The 19,522-nt window shown below is 42.1% G+C and overlaps 1 protein-coding gene across 1 annotated transcript; it reads right to left on the bottom strand.

The window, feature by feature from the left end:
* Positions 1 to 1,487: 1,487 nt before the first annotated feature.
* On the bottom strand, positions 1,488 to 16,306 carry PHYH (phytanoyl-CoA 2-hydroxylase). Its single transcript, XM_081957573.1, has 10 exons — positions 16,197 to 16,306; positions 16,061 to 16,166; positions 13,166 to 13,212; positions 10,973 to 11,083; positions 8,684 to 8,846; positions 7,058 to 7,139; positions 6,134 to 6,315; positions 4,702 to 4,851; positions 3,819 to 3,950; positions 1,488 to 2,440 (listed from the first exon to the last, which is right to left on the bottom strand). Exons 2-10 carry the CDS (start codon positions 16,139 to 16,141, stop codon positions 2,387 to 2,389), a joined length of 1,002 nt encoding a protein of 333 aa, XP_081813699.1. The 5' UTR covers positions 16,142 to 16,166; positions 16,197 to 16,306; the 3' UTR covers positions 1,488 to 2,386.
* Positions 16,307 to 19,522: the final 3,216 nt, after the last annotated feature.

The raw sequence follows: 19,522 nt of genomic DNA on the forward strand, positions 1-19,522 counted from the left end.
CTGTACCTAATGCGCAGAAGGGAGAGGAGAGCAGCGGAAATCTATGGGCCAGTCCTTGGGACAGAAGAGCCACCGCTGCTAGCAAAGCCCCACCCTATCTCTGGGGATAAAAGGCAGGGGACCGAGATAAATAGATGTGGTAGACAGCTATTAATCTCTCGGCCGGACAGACTTGTTAGCCTGCAAGAGAAACTTTTTGCCGGGGCTGCGGGCGCTCCTCATAAAGGAATCTTTGAGTTCACTTCAGAGGGTTTCTCATGTTTGGGGAGCTGGGTCAGAACAATGGACTTTCCCAGGGAGTTTGACATGGCCGAAGTAAACCAGATGTAGCCTTGTAGTTTTAGCTTCTAGCAATGTGTCTGGTTTCATTCAACTGAACACTTCTCTGTTGGTGACTCCACCCGTCCATGGTATGTGCAACCATTTACACCAGCACCAATTCTTCTTTGATCGGCCTTTCCTAACGTCCCAACTTTCACCCCCGTGGAAGGAAGTATTGCTCCAACTAGCCTGTTTCGTTTATTTAGATCACTATCCCTGCTTTTCCAGACCTTATTCACGTTAAGCATTGCAGTGAGACCTAAGATCATCTATAGGTGGCACAAAAAAGCTGTCTGAGCCGATATTTCTTCTCTGCATAAAACTAACCTGGTGCTTTGTGTGCCTACAGCTTGTTTTCTTCCAGCAAAAGAAACAAGATGCCTCATGAATAATTCTTCTGAATTATACACACAAAAGCTCACAATGCAGACCTCTACGAGTAAGAAATGGCTCCTTGTCTCGCACAGGATCAGCTCATCCCAGTCCCTGCCGCATGTAAAAACGGCTTGGTAATTTTAACACAGAGAGAAGCTGGTTAAATAAACGGGTTTCTATCATCCAGCCGTCAGGAATTAATAATGCAACTCTTGTAGAAGTCAAAAGATGTCAGGCAATTGCTTTAGGATACTTCTGATTTCTTTAGAAATACGTAACTGCAAAGAGTCAGGGATTTCAGCCGCGTTTTCATTATTATTATTTTTCTAAGTGGTACAAAGTCTCATTTTCTTTCATTCTCAATGGCTAGTACGTTATCGGCGCCTGATGCATTAATTTTTTTATAAATTGTACCGTGTAACCTGTAATCCTTGGAATTCTTTCAGAGGGATCAGTAATAATTTGGACAGAAAGTTTTTCAACTTTTAGCAGACCACTGCCACCTTGTGGTCTCTACTGTACAGTGCAAACTATTGCATCTTGTAAAATGCTATATTTAGCTTGATTTTGTTTATCTCTTGTGAGATTGATTTCTCTCTCAAGAAGGATGGGGATAAAGGACTGATCTCCATTTCACCAATTTTCTATGCTACTCGGTCACAAGATGGCACAATCAAAATCTAGCCCTCACCCTGGTTAACTTAACTTTGAACTATGTTCAAAATCCTGTGGCTGTCAATGATACCTTTTGTTTATTTATTTGTAAGATTATTCAAAACAGGGAAACCATGTTTGTTCTTTATTGTTTTATTTTGGCATCACAATTATATCTCTTCACTGCTTAGGGCAAGATTTTCCCTGCTCCTCCTCTTAAAAGTCTCCCTTGGAAGAAATATTTCAGAAACTTTATCTGAAGAGGAACAAGACAAAAGAGAGGAAAAAAACGTATCCATTTTTCATGTCATCTTCTAGCTGTTTTGCTTCTAATGTAAGAAAAAGCTCATATGCAGAAACTAGAAATCTGCTTTTTCAATCATTGCTTGATTCTTTATTCTACCTTTTGCAATCCATGATATTCTTCTCAAATAAAACAGCTCGTTCTAACTCTTGAAAACCGGAAAAACTATCTAAAGCTCTGCACTCTGGTGAAAACCTATAATAAATGTTTGCGATTAAAGTAAAGATTTTCCTTCAAAGAAAAATCTAAAACCTAGCTCGAATTCTGATTAAATTTGCTTAAAGAGGCCTTGAGGTTTTTCGAAATGCTGCAAAAATTTAATTTATTTAAATTACTTACATATATCAGTTACAGTTGTTAAATCAAATATATAATTCTATACACATATAGTTAAAAGTCCATCTGAGCTCAGCTAAAGGTTTCATTATTAAACAAGACTAGGACACCAATTTAAATACTTACAATCGAAGTAAAACTGGCGTAGAATTGCAGCTTAAATTCTAACCATTCTTTTTTTTTTTACTCAGAAATAAATTTCACTGTATTAATTGTAATTAACAATTTACGTGCCTAGAATTTCAGCCTTGAATAGATTTCCACATGCAGATAGCCTTCAAAGTGCTTTGAGATTACTACTAATTGCACAGCCTTTTCCCCCAAAGAGTAAGAAAAAATAAATGCTGAATTCTCCGAGGTTTCTTCGCTGACTGGAGAATGGATCTGAACAGTGTTTTAAAGATTTTTTCTCTCTCCTTTCACAAGTCGACACCGTATCATCGAAATTGCCTGAGAAACGAAACAGGAATATTGAGATTTATCTTGATTCACACGGGAAGGTATAAATGGGTTAAGTTTAGTTAATGCCATGAATGTTCATTTAAAAAAACAAGATTTCCCCCCGTTCGGAACGCAATGCAGGTGTCAAGATACAGAGGATTTAATAGCTGCCAGCTGATGAAAGGTTGCAAGCTGTAATTTGTAAGTCGATGAAATGTAAGGCAAGGCTGATGCAATGAGGTGTCTATATATATATGTGGCCATTAGAGGGCATCTCTTTCTCATCGTGTATTGCATTTCTCTCCTTGTGTCCATAGCTGAGTGGTAAGGGATTTATCTTCCATGTATATGTCTGTATATATTTGTATATAAACCACAATTAATTGTCTAAAGGCTCTGTGTGCTGTGTTTTATTCCTGGGTTTATCTCATAGTAATAGTCACGCTGCCAAAACTCTGACAGCAGGTAGTCCTCGACTTCCAACAGTTCATTTAGTGACCATACGAAGTGACCACGGCACTGGAAAAAAGCAACTTAGGGATGTTTTTTCACACTTACGACTGTTGTAAGCCTCATCGTGGTCACGTGATCAAAATTCAGACTTTCGGCAACTGACTCGCATTTATGACGGCCGCAGTGTTTCCCCGGGGGAATGTGTGTGTGTCACGTGATCCCCTTTTGCGACCTTCTGCCAAGCAAAGTCAGTGGGGGAAGCCAGGTTCACTTAATGACGGCAAGTGATTTCCTTATCAACTGTGGCCAGAAAGGTCATAAAATCAGGCAAAGTTCATAAAATCAGAGAAGAAATACCGATAAGCAGACAAGCTCGGCATCAAATGGTCTTCCCATATAAACAACTTCTACTTCTACTGAAATGGTATTCCTTACATGTATTTTTCGGAGTATAAGACTCACTTTTATCCCCCCAAAAGAGGGTGAAAATCTGGGTGCGTCTTATACACTGAATACAGCATTTTTGGCCTCCCAAAACCCCGCCCCCTTCAGCAAAATGGCCATGCATTGCCTCCTGAGTGCTCCTGGGGGCTGGGGAGGGCAGAAATGAGCAAAAAATGGGCCTTTTTTGCTCAATTTTGGGGGGGGGCAGCCCCCAGGAGCACTCTAAGAACCTCCCAAAGCTCTGCATGCCCCCCCCTTTTTTTTTTGAAAAAAAACAAGGCATGCAGAGGGGTTAAAGAGTGCAAAAACAATTTTTTTAAAAAAATTTACTTCTTCAAAATCTTGGTGCATCTTATACTCCGGTGCATCTTATAGTCTGAAAAATACGGCACTTCTAAACTATGGAGAATGATTTAACACCTTACTAGAGAAGCACAGGGCCTTCTGAGCAGGGTGTTTTTTAAAAAAGAAAAAGAAAGAAAATATTTACTTTCATCGATGAATCCGTTACATCATACTTCTGCCTTACGATCTCTTCCAATTCCTTCTCTAAAAACTCCTGGCTGGTCCCTTTGACATCAATATAGTAGCAGTCGCTACTGGCGTAATGGCAAGAAATAGCCTGCATTAAAAGGGAGAGGGAGGGAGAGAAAGAGAGAGGGAGGAGGAGAGAGGGGGGGAGAATGAGGGGGCGATGGGGAGGGGAGGGAGGGAGAGAAAAAAGAGGGGGGAGAGAGGAAAAGAGAGAGGAAGGGAGGAGGGAGGGGGAGGAAGGGAGGATAGAGAGAGAGAGAGAGAAGGAAAGGGAGGGAGAGGAAGGAGGAGAGAGGGAGAAGGAGAGGGAGAGGGAGAGAAATAGAGGAAGAGAGAGAGGAGGGAGGGAGGAAGAGAGAGGGAGAGGGAGAAGAAGGGGGAGAGGGAGGCAGAGAGAGAGAAATAGAGGAAGAGAGGGAGAGGAAGGAGGAGAGAGGGAGAAGGAGAGGGAGAGGGAGAGAAATAGAGGAAGAGAGAGAGGAGAGGGAAGGAGGGAGGAAGAGAGAGGGAGAGGGAGAAGAAGGGGGAGAGGGAGGCAGAGAGAGAGAAATAGAGGAAGAGAAGGAGAGGACGGGGGAGAGAGGGAGAAGGAGGGGGAGAGAGAGGGAAAGAGAAAAAGATTGAGAGAGGGGGGAGGGAGGGAAAGAGACAGAGAGAAGTTTCATCATTTTTTCATCACAACTGTGAAATGCTCATTGGCCCCATGCCAAGCCTTATTAAACAACACCCTTACAAGGGAGGCCCAAATGCTCAGGTAACACCCAGAGATTCCTGGATTTGAACCCAAGCAGGAAAGATCCCAGGGGACCTTCAGACACCCAGCTGATCGTCTGGATTACCTTCCGAAATCCTTCTGTCCGGTTTCTTCCGGAGCCGTGGATGAGCAAGGGGTGGAAAAAGACAGTGTCTCCTTTCTCCATGGGGAGGTGGACTCTGGGAAGACTCTTGTCATAGTCATAGATCCCGTGGTACATCTTGTTTACGCCACCCTGGGAGGGGGGAAAAAACAATGTACTGCTTCCCCAAAAATAAGACAGGGACTTATTTCCTTTTGACCCCCGAAATAAACACTTGGTCTTATTTTCGGGGAGGTCTTATTACTTTTGAGGCGCAGGAGGAGGCAGCGGGCGTGGCCACTGCATGGCTGCTGCGATGTTGCAATAGTTTCGGGGAGGGCTCATTTTAGCGCATGCCCTCAAAAGCCCAATTGGGCTTGTTATTCGGGGAAACACGGTAGAAATTTCCTTCTGATCTTCCTGAGAGACACAAAACAGACCGAATTCAGGAGAATATTTATAGCTCAGGCTTGACATGAGGGGTCCTTGGTGTTCCCTGAACCTGGTGCAGTTGTAAAGGTAGACACACAGTTGTGCTGCTACAAAGGTTGTAAGAGTGAAAAATGGCCATAAGTCACTTTTTCCGTTGCCTTTGGCACTTCAAACGGTGTTGTGGGCCGCCAACAGCTAGTGGAGCTGGCAGCAGATTCGGACAGTGAGGAGGGTTGGGGAGGAACATGGGCCAGTCCTGGGGGCTGAGGAAAGCTTAGAGGAGGGCTCTGCGTCGGAGGCAGAGAGGGAGCTAGGCAGCAGTGAGGCAGAAGAACAGCTGGAGCCTGTTCCCAGTGTTTGCGCATGCGCAGAGCTGCCAGAAGACAAGAACAACTAAGAAAGCAGAGTCAACTTAGGAGTAAAGCCACACCTTGGAGGTGGTTGGCCCCTCCCATGAGAAACAAAAGAGGAGAGAACGGGGAGGGAGCTTTTGCAGGAAACAATTCGTTCCTTCGGTCGTTTCAAGAGTGGAAAGTTCTGTTTGTGCCTATAAGAGACTCTGTGCCAAGTGTTGCCTCGCTCTGCATTTGGAAACTAGTTATCTGGCAGCTCTCCAGACAAGATGAGGTTCGTGTTGATAAACATTCCTCGGAAAGACTGTTTCCTAAGCTTTGCTGACTGTGAACGAAAGGAATTCACAGTCGTGTAAATAAAAGAGGTTTTGCAGAGACCGAGACTTTGCTTCTTGCTTTTTAAGGAAGCCTAGGTCAGAACAAACGGTCACTAATTGTTTCCTGCAAAAGCCCCCTCCCCGTGAGCTCCTCTTTTGTTTCCTTTGGGGGGGGGGCAATCACCTCCAAGGTGTGGCTTTACTCCCAAATCGACCCTTTCTGAGCTGTGCTTGTCTATTGGCAACTCTGCGCATGCGCACACTGGGAACAGGCTCCAGCTGTTCCTCTGCCTCACTGCTGCCCAGCTCCCGCTCTGCCTCTCCATCATTTACCTCCCAATCCGGGTACTTGTGCTCCTTCAGGCAGCCCTTGTGAGTCCCCGGCAACACAACCAAGCATCCGTTCCTCTGGTCCACCTTTTGCATTGCAGTCCAGGCACAAACGATTCGGTCGGCAGGACGGTAGGAGAAGTAATGAAGGTCCTGATGCAAAGGATGGCGCGAAGTTTTCTTTCCTGGAAAGAAGGAGGAGAATCTCCTTGGTCTCAGAAAAAGGGATTCACGCTGGTAATCAAGGAGAATGATTTGTAGCTCAGGGTTGAAACAAAGGGGCCCCGAGGCTCTCTGAGCTGGGTGGTTTTCTTGCAGACGTCTCATGACCCAACTAGGGAGCATCATCAGTACTACAAGGGAGTGGGGTTTGCAGGAAGGAGGAGGAGGAGGAGGAGGAGGAGGAGGAGGAGGAGGAGGAGGAGGAGGAGGAGGAGGAGGAGGAGGACCGTAGGGTCCTTGTTGCTCTCTGAGCTTAGTGATTTTCTTGCAGACCTCTCATGACCCATCTAATTACCATCATCAGCGCTAGGAAGGGAGTGCTGTTTGCAGGGAGGAGAAGGAAGATGATGATGATGATGAGGATTGTCTGGTCCTTGATGCTCTCTGAGCTTGGAGGTTTTCTTGCAGACGTTTCATGACCCAACTGGGTAACATCATCAGTGCTAAGAAGAGAGTGGGATTCGCAGAGAGGAGGAGGAGGAGGAGATAGGAAGCGGAAGAAGAGGAGGACTGGAAGACCTCTAAGGTCCCTTCCAGCTTCTATTCGGTCTGATTGATTGTTTATCCACTGGGGAATCTGCCCTTGTTCGTGTCAAAAAGCAGATCCCCTCCTCTCCCGACTCCGAGCAACAAAAGCTGCCATTCCCATCCGTGAACAGGTGTAACCCTGTCAGCTCTTTTTCGGGGTTCACTTCTGCGTCTCACCTGTGTCGGGAGGTTTATTGATCAGCATGGTGTGCATAGCCATAATGTCTGGCCCTGTGAAGCACTCGACGTATTTTACGATCTAAAGGGGGGGGGAAAAACAGCTCAGAAAAGAAGAGATATTTAAACCCTCCACAAATCCTTACAATGGTGTGATTAAGAACAAAAAAGCGGTACGAAATCGCCAGCGGTAATGATCAGATCTGCGACCATGGCGCTTCATCCCCGCTTCGCTTTTATGGCAGCCAGACCTAAAGTGGGGGTACATCCAAGGTTAGGGGGAGAAAATGACAAAGCAACCCATAAGATCTAAAACCAGAAATATTTTTGTTAGGTGTAATGCCCGAAAACTATAATAAAGGCAGGAGTGAAATGCTACCCGTTCTGACCCATTTGCTAGAACTGGTAGCAAAAAATGCTAAGGTTCGCTAGTAGTAAAAAAAAAAAGCTTTAAAAAGTGGAAAAAAAGATTCCGTGACCCTCACCTGTGCTGCGCTATCGTCAGAAACTTTTCCACTTTTTAAAGACTTTTTTTACTACCAGTTCTGGCGAATAGGTAGCAAAAAATACTTTAAAAACTGAAAAAAAGGTTCCAACGATCGCGAGGTGAGTTTCACAGAACCTTTTTTCCCCACTTTTTAAAGCTTTTTTTTAACTACCGTTTCTGGCGAATAGGTAGGAAAAAAATGCTTTAAAAAGTGAAAAAAAAGTTGGCCATGCCCACCCAGTCACATGACTCTCCCACCAAGCCACGCCCATAGAACCAGTGGCCCCAAAAAAAATTAATTTCACCACTGAATAAAGGGATTACATGCTTAATACGACACGTGCCAACAGCAACAAGAATTGCATTTGCACAATATTGGGAAAAGAAGGATACCCCCTACAGATGAAAATATAATTAGAAAAATATTAGATTGAGGGGAGACGGATAGATTGACATTCAAAATAAAAGACAAGGAAGAAACAGAGTATTTTTATAACTTAGGATTTGTTTTATCCGTGGTTGGATAAAAGAGGGAGAAATTAGAAGAGAAAAGATTGTCGATATGTATAAGTAAATGACGATGAAAGATTATTAGTACATACTGTTAGTACTATTATTATTAGTCATACTATTATTATTTTGTATAAGCAAATTGACTCAGATAATGACATTTAACAAAGCCCACAGTGCTTAAGCAAAACGCCTCGATTGAGATCGGCATAGGTGGTACTGATTGGGGTAGATGGCAGGGGTGACACCGAAATATGATTTTACCATATTTTATCTGCATTTTAAAACATTGTATTTCATTCCAATTTCATTTTAAGTCGTGTTTTATTCCAAATTCAATTTAAATCATGTTTCATTCCAATTTCATTTTAAATTGTATTCGATCCAATTCCATTTTAAATTGCTTTTATCAAATTTTAGTAATAATTTGTTTTTGGAACTCTGCACTTTGATACCCCCCACTTAAAAAAAATATTTATATTTTTTATTTCCCTTGATATGCATAAATAAATGCTTAATGAACAGTGTATTTTCTTCAGATTCTGGCCGCCCATAAGGTAAGTTGTTTTGAGATGGGGAGAGAGATGTTTATGCAAAGGTTTAGGATTTCGGAGTAGTCCTGCTTTTACCTGAGGTAAGGTGCAGTATCTGAACAGCTCTTCGCTCAACATGAAATCCTGCAATTTTGAAACGGTATTCTCATCAGCTGCAGACTTGGAGATAGTGACATCTTTCATGATGGTTATTCCAAGTACCTTCACTTCCTTTCGGCATATCTTGACAAACTCCTCCCTGAAAACAGGGTTAAAAGAAAGAAAAGGGGAAAGCATTTTAAATTGGCATCCAGAACGCTTCTAAACGCATCCACCTTTGCATCCATTCCACGTTAAGACTTTACACTGGGAGTCAAAAAGGAATTCTCCCAGAATATTGGGAGGCTAAATTGTACAATGAACAGGCGAAGGAGCAAGGTACCCTATTTTTCAGAGTATAAGACACACCTTTTTCCCTCCTAAAAGAGGGTGAAAGTTTGGGTGCGTCTTATACACTGAATGTAGCCCTGCCCACCCACCGGCCCCCACCCTTTGGCCTCTGCCTCCCAGCAATTTACCTCCTTGCACCAAACGGGGAAAATGGGGCTTGCGGAGGCTGCAATAGGCTAAAGCAATCCCTGCAGCCTGAAACAGCTGATGATCGGGAGGCCCCTGCTGAAACTGAAAGTGAAACTGGCTGTTTGCTCCAGGAGGCAAATTGCTGGGAGGCAGATTATTTTTCTTGTGCTAATCAGGCCATTTGCTGCAAAGAGGTAAGTCAACAACTATAAATGCCGATAGAATGTTCAAATGATTAGACTTATTTTTTAAAGACTGCTTTATTATTGTTCTGGACCAGTGGTTCCCAACCTTCCCAATGCCACGACCCTTTAATACAGTTTCTCATGTTGTGGTGGCCCCCAACCATAAAATTATTTCCTTTGCAACTTCATAACTGCAATTGTGCTACTGTTATGAATCGTAATGCAAATACCTGATATGCAGGATGTATTTTCATTATTACAAATTGAACATAATTAAAGCATAGTGATTAATCCCAAAAAGAATATGCAATTATATATTGTGAAATGGTTTGCTAATGAAAATAATATGTATATTATAATATAATATAACCTCTAACCTTGTTACAAAAAGTCCATGAAACATTTCAGTTGGTAACAAAATAAAAATAAAACGGAGAAGACAGACAGTAAAAAAAATGGGTCAAAGAGAAATACAGTACTAGGTTGGATATCCCCCTCCTATTTTTCATCTTGTCCTACCGGTTCTTTATGATTTATCAAGTGTCGCAATTGGCTGGGCGCCGTCTGTCCTCGCACCGCCACTCCTGTCAGGTAGCCCCTCCCTTTCGCAAGGCAGCGCCCACCGCCACCGCTTCTCCCCTGGCTCCAAACACTGGGAGCAGGTCTCTCGGTCCCTAAGACCATCGAAAATATGTCTTTTCCAATGGTCTTAGGCGACCCCTGTGAAACGGTCGTTCGACCCCCAAAGAGGTCACGACCCACAGGTTGAGAACCGCTGATATACACTGTTTGTGGTGTTACATTTCAAACTATCCTTGTACAGAAGCTGTTAAAACTGATGTGGCTTTCTGGAAATATAGTTATTCTCTGCTATTTAAAAGAAGATGCAATAGCACTGGGCCTCTTCATTTATTTTTAAAAAAGCTTCTTCATTTTGTTAAGTTGTCTAGCTAAAAGCTCTCCAAGGTTCCTTCCCAGCTCTATGATTCTATGTCCCAAGACATCCATTTTTGAAATTTTACAAGATCTGTCAACAATTCTCCCACTGTACATTGTAATCTGCCACCTACACTTGTCTCCTTGCTTGTTTATTCTGCATGCTGCTGGAAGTTCCCACACCACCATTATAATAATAATAACAACCACACAGAAAATAACTTAAACTTCCCCCTCGGAATTACAGGGAAAATCAACCTTTTTGCACAATTCCAGACGAGACGGTTGCAACCACCTTCGGGAGTTACAGAAGCTCGAACTGCAGTGAGATAGTTAATTAACTGCTCACTTGTCCTAGCTTGCTCAAATGACATGGTTTCCAACAGAACTCTTATAGAGCAGGAGTCTCCAAACTTGGCAACTTTAAAACTTGTGGGCTTCAACTTCTAGAATTCTTGGAGTTATGAACTTTAACCCTCAGAATTCTTGGAGTTGAGGACTTTAACCCTCAGAATTCTTGGACTTGAGGACTTCAACCCTCAAAATTCTTGGAGTTGTGGACCTCAATTCCAGAATTCTTAGAGTTGAGGACTTCAACTCTCAGAATTCTTGGAGTTGTGGACTTCAAGGTGTAGGGTTGAATGATTTTAACTACATGGGCGAAGGATACCTGTCTCTGTTTTACCTGAAGCGCTCAATGTCTTCATCCGCCACCAGATTTTTGATGACCAGATATCCATTGTCCTCATAGAAACGTCTTTGCTCCAGAGTTAGGATGTCATTAGCCAAGGTGTAACTGTGGGAACATGAAATATTGATTTTTTAAATTGATATGGAATTAAAACTTGCAACCTTGGGATATTTTACAGAATTATGCAATAAATACAAAATGTCGTGGCCCGCCAGCTGCCAGCAAATCTGGCAACAGACTTGGATGTGGAGGAGGTTGGGGAGAAACTTGGGCCAGTGCTGGAGAGATAGAGCTAGGTATGTCCGACATTTCCCAGCCCCCGGAGATGCACGTATGTGCAGAGCATTTATGAGAGGTGAACAATGGAGGACAAGGAGTCAACTCGGGAAGCAAATCAAGCTTGGATGCTGCATGGCCCCTCCCTGGCTGGGGAATAAATAGAAGGAAAGGAGAATGGTGGTCGTAGGTGACAACAGTTCGTATTTCTGAAGATTTTGCTCATTGTCCTAAAGAGAAGGGAAATTAGAGAAGGAGAACCAGAACAGGAAGTCCTTGACTTATGACCACAATCAAGCCCAGAATTAATGTTGCTAAGTGAGAAATTTGCCAAGTAAATTTCCCCCCCAATCTTACCACTTTTCTTGCCATGTTTCTAATGGAATCAGTATAGCTGTTAAATTAGTGACAGGGTTGTTAAGTGAATCTGGCTTCCCCATTGATTTTATTTGCCAAAGGGGATCACGTGATGCTGGGGTACTACGACTGTCATAAATACGAGTCAGTTGCCAAGCATCCAAATTTAAATCACGTGACCCCCCCCCCCCAGGGATGCTCCAACAGTCCTTAAGTGTGAAAAATGGTCATGCCACTTTTTGTCAGTGCTGTTGTAACTTCGAACCATCATTGTAAGGCTTTTGTGTGAATCTTTGGCCGCATTTTGCAAAGCGAGAGAAATTTGCTCCCTCCGAAGAAGAGAAGCCTTGCATGGCATCCACCGTCTTCTCTTTTGTGTAGCTGGAATTGTGCTGCCCAATGCTTTCGCCATGCCTGTGGAGATTCTCCGTCATCCAGGTCCTGGTTGTCCCCAAGGTGCTTTTTCAGGAAGCACCTTTCTGGTTTTTTTCTTTTTGAAGACATTTCGCTTCTCCTCCCAGAAGCTTCTTCAGCTCTGAGTGGATGGTGGGGAAGGGAAGGATTTATACTCCTTGCAGACAGCTGTTCATTTGCATCCTTTTAGAGGGTCGTTGAGGCCACTTGGAGCTTTACCTGTGTCCTCAGGGTCCCCTGAGTGGTGCAAATGGTTCCTGTAGTCTGCAATTTTTTCCCTCTGGAAATCTATTCCTTCTCCCACCCCATTCCGAGGGTGTCCATCCCAAATGCATAGCTAAAAGTCAGTAGAGATTCTCCGTCATCCAGGTCCTGGTTGTCGCAAAGGTGCTTTTTTTTTCAGGAGGCACCTGGACTTTCTTTGTTTTTTTTCTTTTGAAGACGTTTCGCTTCACACCCAAGAAGCTTCTGACATTCCCCACTATCCAGTCAGAGCTGAAGAAGCTTCTTGGATGAGAAGCGAAACGTCTTCAAAAGAAAAAAAAAGGAAAGTGCAGTTACCTTCTGAAAAACAGCACCTTCTGCATGTTACTGTGGCATGAAGTGGCATGTTATTTTCTGAAAATGAGAGATGTTCATAAAAAAAAACACCACCCTGCCTCAACTCTAAACTACTCACTGTGTTTTCCCCAACAAATAAGACATATAAGAAAATAAAATTATTTTCTTTTGACCCCTGAACTAAGCGCTTGGCCTTATTTTCGGGGAAGTTTTATTACTTTTGAGGTGCAGGAGACGGCGAGTGTGGTCACCTCATGGCTGCTGCTGTGTGGCAATATTTTCGGGGAGGGCTTATTTTAGCTCATGCGCTCAAAAGCCCCATTGGACTTATTATCCAGGGAGGCCTTATTTTGGGGGAAACAGGGTAATTACGTTAATACTTCATGTATTACACTGCAAGAAAATCACCAGCAGAAAGACCAGTTTAAGATAAGTAATTAACTTCACAAACCAAAATTAAAAACAACTGAACCACACATACATAAACATACTGCTAAATGCATGAAGGAAGCAAAATGAAGCAAACTTTTAAATCTGTGTTTTCATCCAAGACTAAACTCAGAGTAAAGTTCTACTTACCGGAACTGCATTGGGCATTTCAGAAGGGCTGAAGTTGGAAAAGGTGTCTTGACATCAAATTAAGAAAATTTTAAAAGCTTGCTTTGATGGCAGATCTTGTGAGAAATGCACTCAGAACACATTTATAATCACGGGAGTTGCTCTCATAAAACAGAAATAAATTAAATATAATATAGCGTCTTCCCATTTAAATTACCCACCTCCCTCTGGAGTTATCTTATAGCTGGGACCAGTTTGAAATTTAAAGGCTTGATGGATAAAGAAGGAGCTGGAAAATGTTCCTTTTTTTTTGGCTCAATTGGGATATTTCCTTCTTACATAAAGAAATATATGCGGATGATTTAGTATTTATCCCAGAGGAACTATTGGAAAATGGACCCAAACTAGTTCAAAAATTAGAAGAATTTGGCAAAGTGGCTGGACTTAAAATAAACAAGACAATAACTTAAAACATTACCAATAAACAAAAAAGAGAACTAGAGGGAAAAATGGATATGCAGATAACCAAGAAAGTCAAATACCTGGAAATCTGGCGAAATGCTCATTGATTAAAAAGGATAATTACAATAAAATACTTCAGCAAATAAAAATGGACTTGGACAACTGGAAAAAAAACTACAACTCTCATTAACCGGAAGAATAGCCACAATTAAAAGGAATATATTACCAAAAATTCTATTTCTATTTCAAACATTAGGAAAGAATTTTTTTTTTAAGATTTCAACAAATTAACATCAAAATTTATTTGGCTAGGGAAAAAATCACGAATAAAATTAAAACTACTACAAGATAATAGAAACACCAAGTGGTTTTGGACTTCCAGACTGGGAGTTATATTATCAAGCAGCAGCGCTGACATGGATAATATAGATTGGATAGATTTAAAAAAACAAAAGGATTCTGGCAATAGAGGATTACGTCTTACAATTAGGTTGGCATGCATTCATAGGGGAAGGAAAAAACAAAACACATACTAATTTTCAAAGGCACCAAATTACAAGCACTTGTTATTAAACATGGGGAAAATCAAGAAGAACCACTACAATAAAATACCGTTCTGGTATATCAACTATAGGAGCACTAATATACCCAAATAATGCTGGACCTAGACGAAATAGCAAGATACAAAGATATATTAGACGACCAAGGAAAATTAAAAACAAAGCAAGAATTAAAAAACTAGGGAATCGATATAGATTGGTGGCCTTACATGCAAATCCAGCCAAGATACAAAAAAGATGCAGAAAACTATAATTTCTATACAGAGCAACAAGAGCTGGATAAAATGTTACAGGGGACAGAGGAAAAAATGATTTAAAAAACAACCATACAACTATTTATTGAGATTCAAAATGGAAGAAGAAATAGTAAAAAAAAAACCATGATAATCTGGGCAAAAAAATTCGGCTATACAACCATAGAATTAGAGAGCTGGGAAAAATTGTGTGTGTGGGGGGGGGATTATAAATTGACAAAGTCGGCTGCATACAAAGAAAATGTATACAAAATGCTTTATTGTTGGCATTTACCCCCAGCAAGATTAGCAGAAATGTTTCCAAATAGATCAACAGAATGTTGGAAATGTAAACAGAAGCAGGGAACATATGTGGTTGACATGCCCAGAAGCAAAGAAATATTGGGTAAGGATAGGAAAGTGGCCAAACAACAAATAATTAAAACCGGGAGTATTTCTACTAGGCATATTAATAAAAAACTACAATTAAAAATCCAATATATAATGCTACATATAATAACAGCGCCCAGAATTGTTTACACACAAAATTGGGAAAATGAAAGTATACCTTCTGATGGAATGGTGATAAAGAAAGTCCTAGAATGTGCAGAGATGGATAGGCTGACAATGGAAATAAATGATATATTTGGTTTGGAATATGTATGGTGCAACTGGTTAGAGCAGGGATCCCCAAAATTGGCAACTTTAAGACTTGTGGACTTCAACTTCCAGAATTCGAAGTCCACAAGTCTTAAAGTTGCCAAGTTTGAAGACCTCTGGGTTAGAGAATAGAAACAAAGATTAAGGAATCATTAAAGAAAGATGATCAATGAAATAGATAATAGACAAACATAAGGATAGTTAAAGAATATGTCATCGTAAAGTATGGCAAGATGTGATAAAAAATGTATATACATATATAAACTATAACATCTGCACAATGCATAGATTAGTATATCTTGCTAATTTCTAATTAGTAGTTACAAAGCAGGGGGTGGGTTTGTTACAAAGTTACAAAGCAGACGTTTCATGACCCAACTAGGTAACATTATCAGTGCTAGAAGGGAATGGAGTTTGTGGAAAGGAGGAGGAGGAAGAGGAAGAGGACTGTAAGGGATCCTTGGTGCTCTCTGAGCTTGGTGGGTTTCCTGCAGATGTTTCATGGCACAACTAGGGAACATCATCAGTGCTAGAAAGGAATACACACACTCCTCTTAACACTGATGAAGTTACCTACTTCAGGTCGTGAAACGTCTCCAGGAAAACCACCAAGCTCAGAGAGCACCAAGGACCCCACCGTCCTCCCTTCCACAACCCTTCCTTCTAGCACTGAAGAAGTTACCTAGTTGGGTTGTGAAATGTCCGCAAGAAAGAACAACCAAGTTCAGAGAGCACCAAGAACCCCACAGCCCTCCTCCTCCTCCCTGCAAACCCAACTCCCTTCCAGCACCGATGACATAGCCTAGTTGGGTCATGAAAGGTCTCCAGGAAAACAACCACGCTCAGAGTGCACCAAGGGAGCCCCGGAGTCTTCCCCCAACCGGTTGAGCTTTCCCCTCCAGGCTGCCAGCTCCAATTGGCGGGCTTTGCCGGGGCCCAAGCGGTGCCAAGTCCCGGGGGAAAGGCGACCCAGAGGTTGCAGGTGAGAAAGAGAAGGATACGAATCCTGCGCGGGGCCCCAGGTGCCGGAGCAAGATGCCCAGCCGGAGGGGCGCGCTGCGTTGCTTCCCGAGGCTCTCCATGGCGCGCGTCCTTGGCGAATCAGCCGGGCGCTTCTGCCGCTCAGCCCCGCCGCTTGGGCTCTCGGAGGCCGCTGCTCGTGCTCGGCTACAGCCGGGAAGGGGCGGAGAAGGCGAGTGGGCCAGCCCAGCTGCTCGGAGGCGGCGTCGGCGGCCAGAGACGTCCCCAGTGGCCGCCCTTCCCCGCGCGTAAAGGAGCGAAGCGAAGGGCAGAAGAGAAGAGCCTGCGGGCACCAAGGCCAGGCTGGGCTTTGCTCTGAGCGGAGAAGGCGCCACGCAGGAAGGACTTTGGATCTTAGGGTTGAGGAGGGTTGGATCTGGGATCAGGATTTATCGCTTGTTGCTTGGATGGCCCCTGAGCGCGTCTGCCCCGGAGACTAAGCCCTTCACACTTGGCCACTAAGAATCCGTTCCCTATCCTACATTCCTCCTTTTCTCTCTTCTTTCTTCTCTTCCCTTCCCTATCCTGCATTCCTTCTCTCCTCTTCCCTTCCCTATGTTCTATCCTATCCTAGCCGACGTTCCTTCTCTTCTCCTCTCCCATTCCATTCCGTTCCATTCCCTCCGTTTGATGGCAGCGCTGAACAGCCTTAGAGTGTTAAATATATTGTATCTCTATAGCCACCTTTCTCAACATTGGCAATTTTAATGCGTGGACTTCAACTCCCAGAAGTCCCTAGCCAGCAGAAGACAAGCAGAGTGCATCCATGAATACCAACTAGCAATCAAAAGACTCTTTAATGGCACAACGCAGGGACAGAAACTGTGAGCGACCTGAACAAAAGCTCAGTCTAAGAAAAAATGCTAGAGAATTTCCAAAAACCTGGCATTAGACACAACAGCCGTCAACATAGATAAATGACATCTATGTACAATTCAAAAGAGACCACAAGGAAGCAATAAAGAAAGCAAAAATATCAAAGCAAGCTGTATCCAGATGAGCAGAGATTAATATCTAGATTAATCTCAATCAAGGAGCAAATAATATCCAATCAAGGAGCTACCCCTCAATAAACAACAGCCTAATCCAGGAACGACGACCAATATCAACAGGAAAAGCTGGAGAGTAAACCCCACTCCCTTCTAACACTGATGGCGTTACCTACTTGGGTCATGAAATGTCTGCAAGAAAACCACCAAGCTCAGAGAGCACCAAGGACTTCTCATGTCAACCCCAAGCTCTAGCATTCTCTCCCATTGCTACTGTTTTTCAGTCTCTGGATTTTTCATGGCTTCCGATACTTATTTCATACCTATTTAAAGTCCCTTTTTACGACCCTGCAATCTCTTAATTTGGGGTACAGTCGGATAGAGCTGAGCATTTGCTGGCTGGATTGTGTGTGTGAGTGCTCCAACACTGGAAGTTTTGAAGAGGAGATTGCACAGCCGTTTGTCTGAAATGGTATAGGGTTTCTTGCCTGAGCAGGAGGCTGGACTAGAAGACCTCCAAAGTCCCTTCCAACTCTGCTATTCTCTTCTATTCACAACTATCTTTTTCATTTACAAGGCTATTAATAACTTATCCTAATTTTCTGTTTTGTTCCAAAATACATTTCTCATGGTATATCATTAAAGTTTATAGAAGATTCTGACTGCTTAAGCAAAAAGTTTATTAGAAAGCGTTAAACTTCTTACAGATTAAAAAACAAAAACAAAAGCAATGTTTACGGTTGTCAGGTTAATCAGTAGAAAAATGCACACACCACACCTAAACACAGATTTATTAAAAACCACAAAAGATCATTGTTTTTTAACTGTTTTCATTATTCCTTATTAATTCCTTTCTCATAAACCGGCAATATTTGTGCCGTAACCATCCAGCTAGACTTTAAGATACTGTTCCCTGCTTGTAACATTGCAATATAAAAACCACAAACAAATGAAGACATTAATAAAGAAAATTCACATAACTTTTTAACATTTTCAGACTCCTTTTTGAAAACGATGTAAAAAAAGATGTGGAGACTCTAGAAAGAGTGCAGAGAAGAGCAACCAAGAGGATTAGGGGACTGGAGGCTAAAACCTATGAAGAACGGTTGCAGGAACTGGGTATGTCTAGTTTAATGAAAAGAAGGACTAGGGGAGACATGATAGCAGTCTTCCAATATCTCAGGGGTTGCCACAAAGAAGAGGGAGTCAAACTATTCTCCAAGGCACCTGAAGGCAGGACAAGAAGCAATGGGTGGAAACTAATCAAGGAGAGAAGCCACTTAGAACTGAGGAGGAATTTCCTGACAGTGAGAACAATGAACCAGTGGAACAACTTGCATCCAGAAGTTGTGAATGTTCCAAACTGGAAGTTTTAAAGATGTTGGATAATCATTTGTCTGAAGTGGTGTAGTTTCCTGCCTGAGCAGGGGGTTGGACTAGAAGACCTCCAAGGTCCTTTCCAACTGTCGTTCTGTTCTATTCTATTTGTCCATCTCAATTCCACATCCGCTTTAGACTTTGTTAGGGAAACTAATTTAGCTCTACGGTTACATTAAGATAGGTTGCAATTCAACCAAATTCGTCTTCTAAATTTCATTATCTAAAGGAAAATACTTAAGACCTTGAAAATGGATTCACTGATTTCAAAAGGTATTTTGGCCCTTACATGTGAGATCCAAATATTGAACGTTGACTCAGAATTTGTCCTAAGCTCGTGAAGTTTTAAAACATTTGAGAAACTAATATTTTCGTTGTTTTTTCCCCCCTTCCAGTTCTAGAGACAAAGCGCTTGTCTCAAGTATCCTTTGTTCCTGCTATCTCTCTTCAGTTCCTTCTCTACACTTTGAAAATTTGATTGTCTTTGCAACTTTTGTCGTCTTTACAAGAAATGTACAAACTACACAAATATGTAGCTTTCAATCATTTTCCTCCATAAATAAATGAACAAGTATCATGTTTTTGACTCCTTTGTTTAATTGGGTCTCTTGATTTGAGTTTTAGGTCTTGTGTGAAAAACAAATCTCACTTTAGGCCATATTTATGCAGAAATATTGAACTAATTTAAGCATCTCTGCTCCTACATGAAGTATTATTGCTTTTAGGGGAATTTTTAACAGATGTCCGGAAACATGATAAGAGTTGTTTGTATATAAATGTGGTAGATAAAATAATTTCGTATTGTATTTTGCTGTCTCTGCAAAATAGCAGAATCAAGAATCAAAGAATTGTGTTTGGAAGAAAATCCCTTTATGTATTTTGCGTTCGAGAAGCCCTTCTATGGAATAAATGACATTTTTCTCAAATCAACAAACTATTCAACTACAGAAATCAGGTTCCATTATCACTGAATTGGTAATTTATTCCACCGCATTTTCTGCAAAACACACAAACATTACACTTTTTTTAAAAAAAAATTGCTCGTTTGAAATGTCTCTTTCTGAACATTTTTGTTAA

Source organism: Natrix helvetica (genome assembly GCF_964273705.1).
Source record: "Natrix helvetica genome assembly, chromosome: 6".
Classification (NCBI taxonomy): Eukaryota; Metazoa; Chordata; class Lepidosauria; order Squamata; family Natricidae; genus Natrix; species Natrix helvetica.

What these genes read in the sequence shown, in the direction of transcription:
- PHYH (XM_081957573.1), bottom strand. Translation starts at nt 16,141, where the DNA reads ATGGAGAGCCTCGGGAAGCAACGCAGCGCGCCCCTCCGGCTGGGCATC. An exon ending in TGGGGCCCCGCGCAGGATTC is followed by an intron (nt 13,213 to 16,060) that starts GTATCCTTCTCT and finishes TTTGATGTCAAG; the next exon opens with ACACCTTTTCCAACTTCAGC. An exon ending in AAATGCCCAATGCAGTTCCG is followed by an intron (nt 11,084 to 13,165) that starts GTAAGTAGAACT and finishes ATGTTCCCACAG; the next exon opens with TTACACCTTGGCTAATGACA.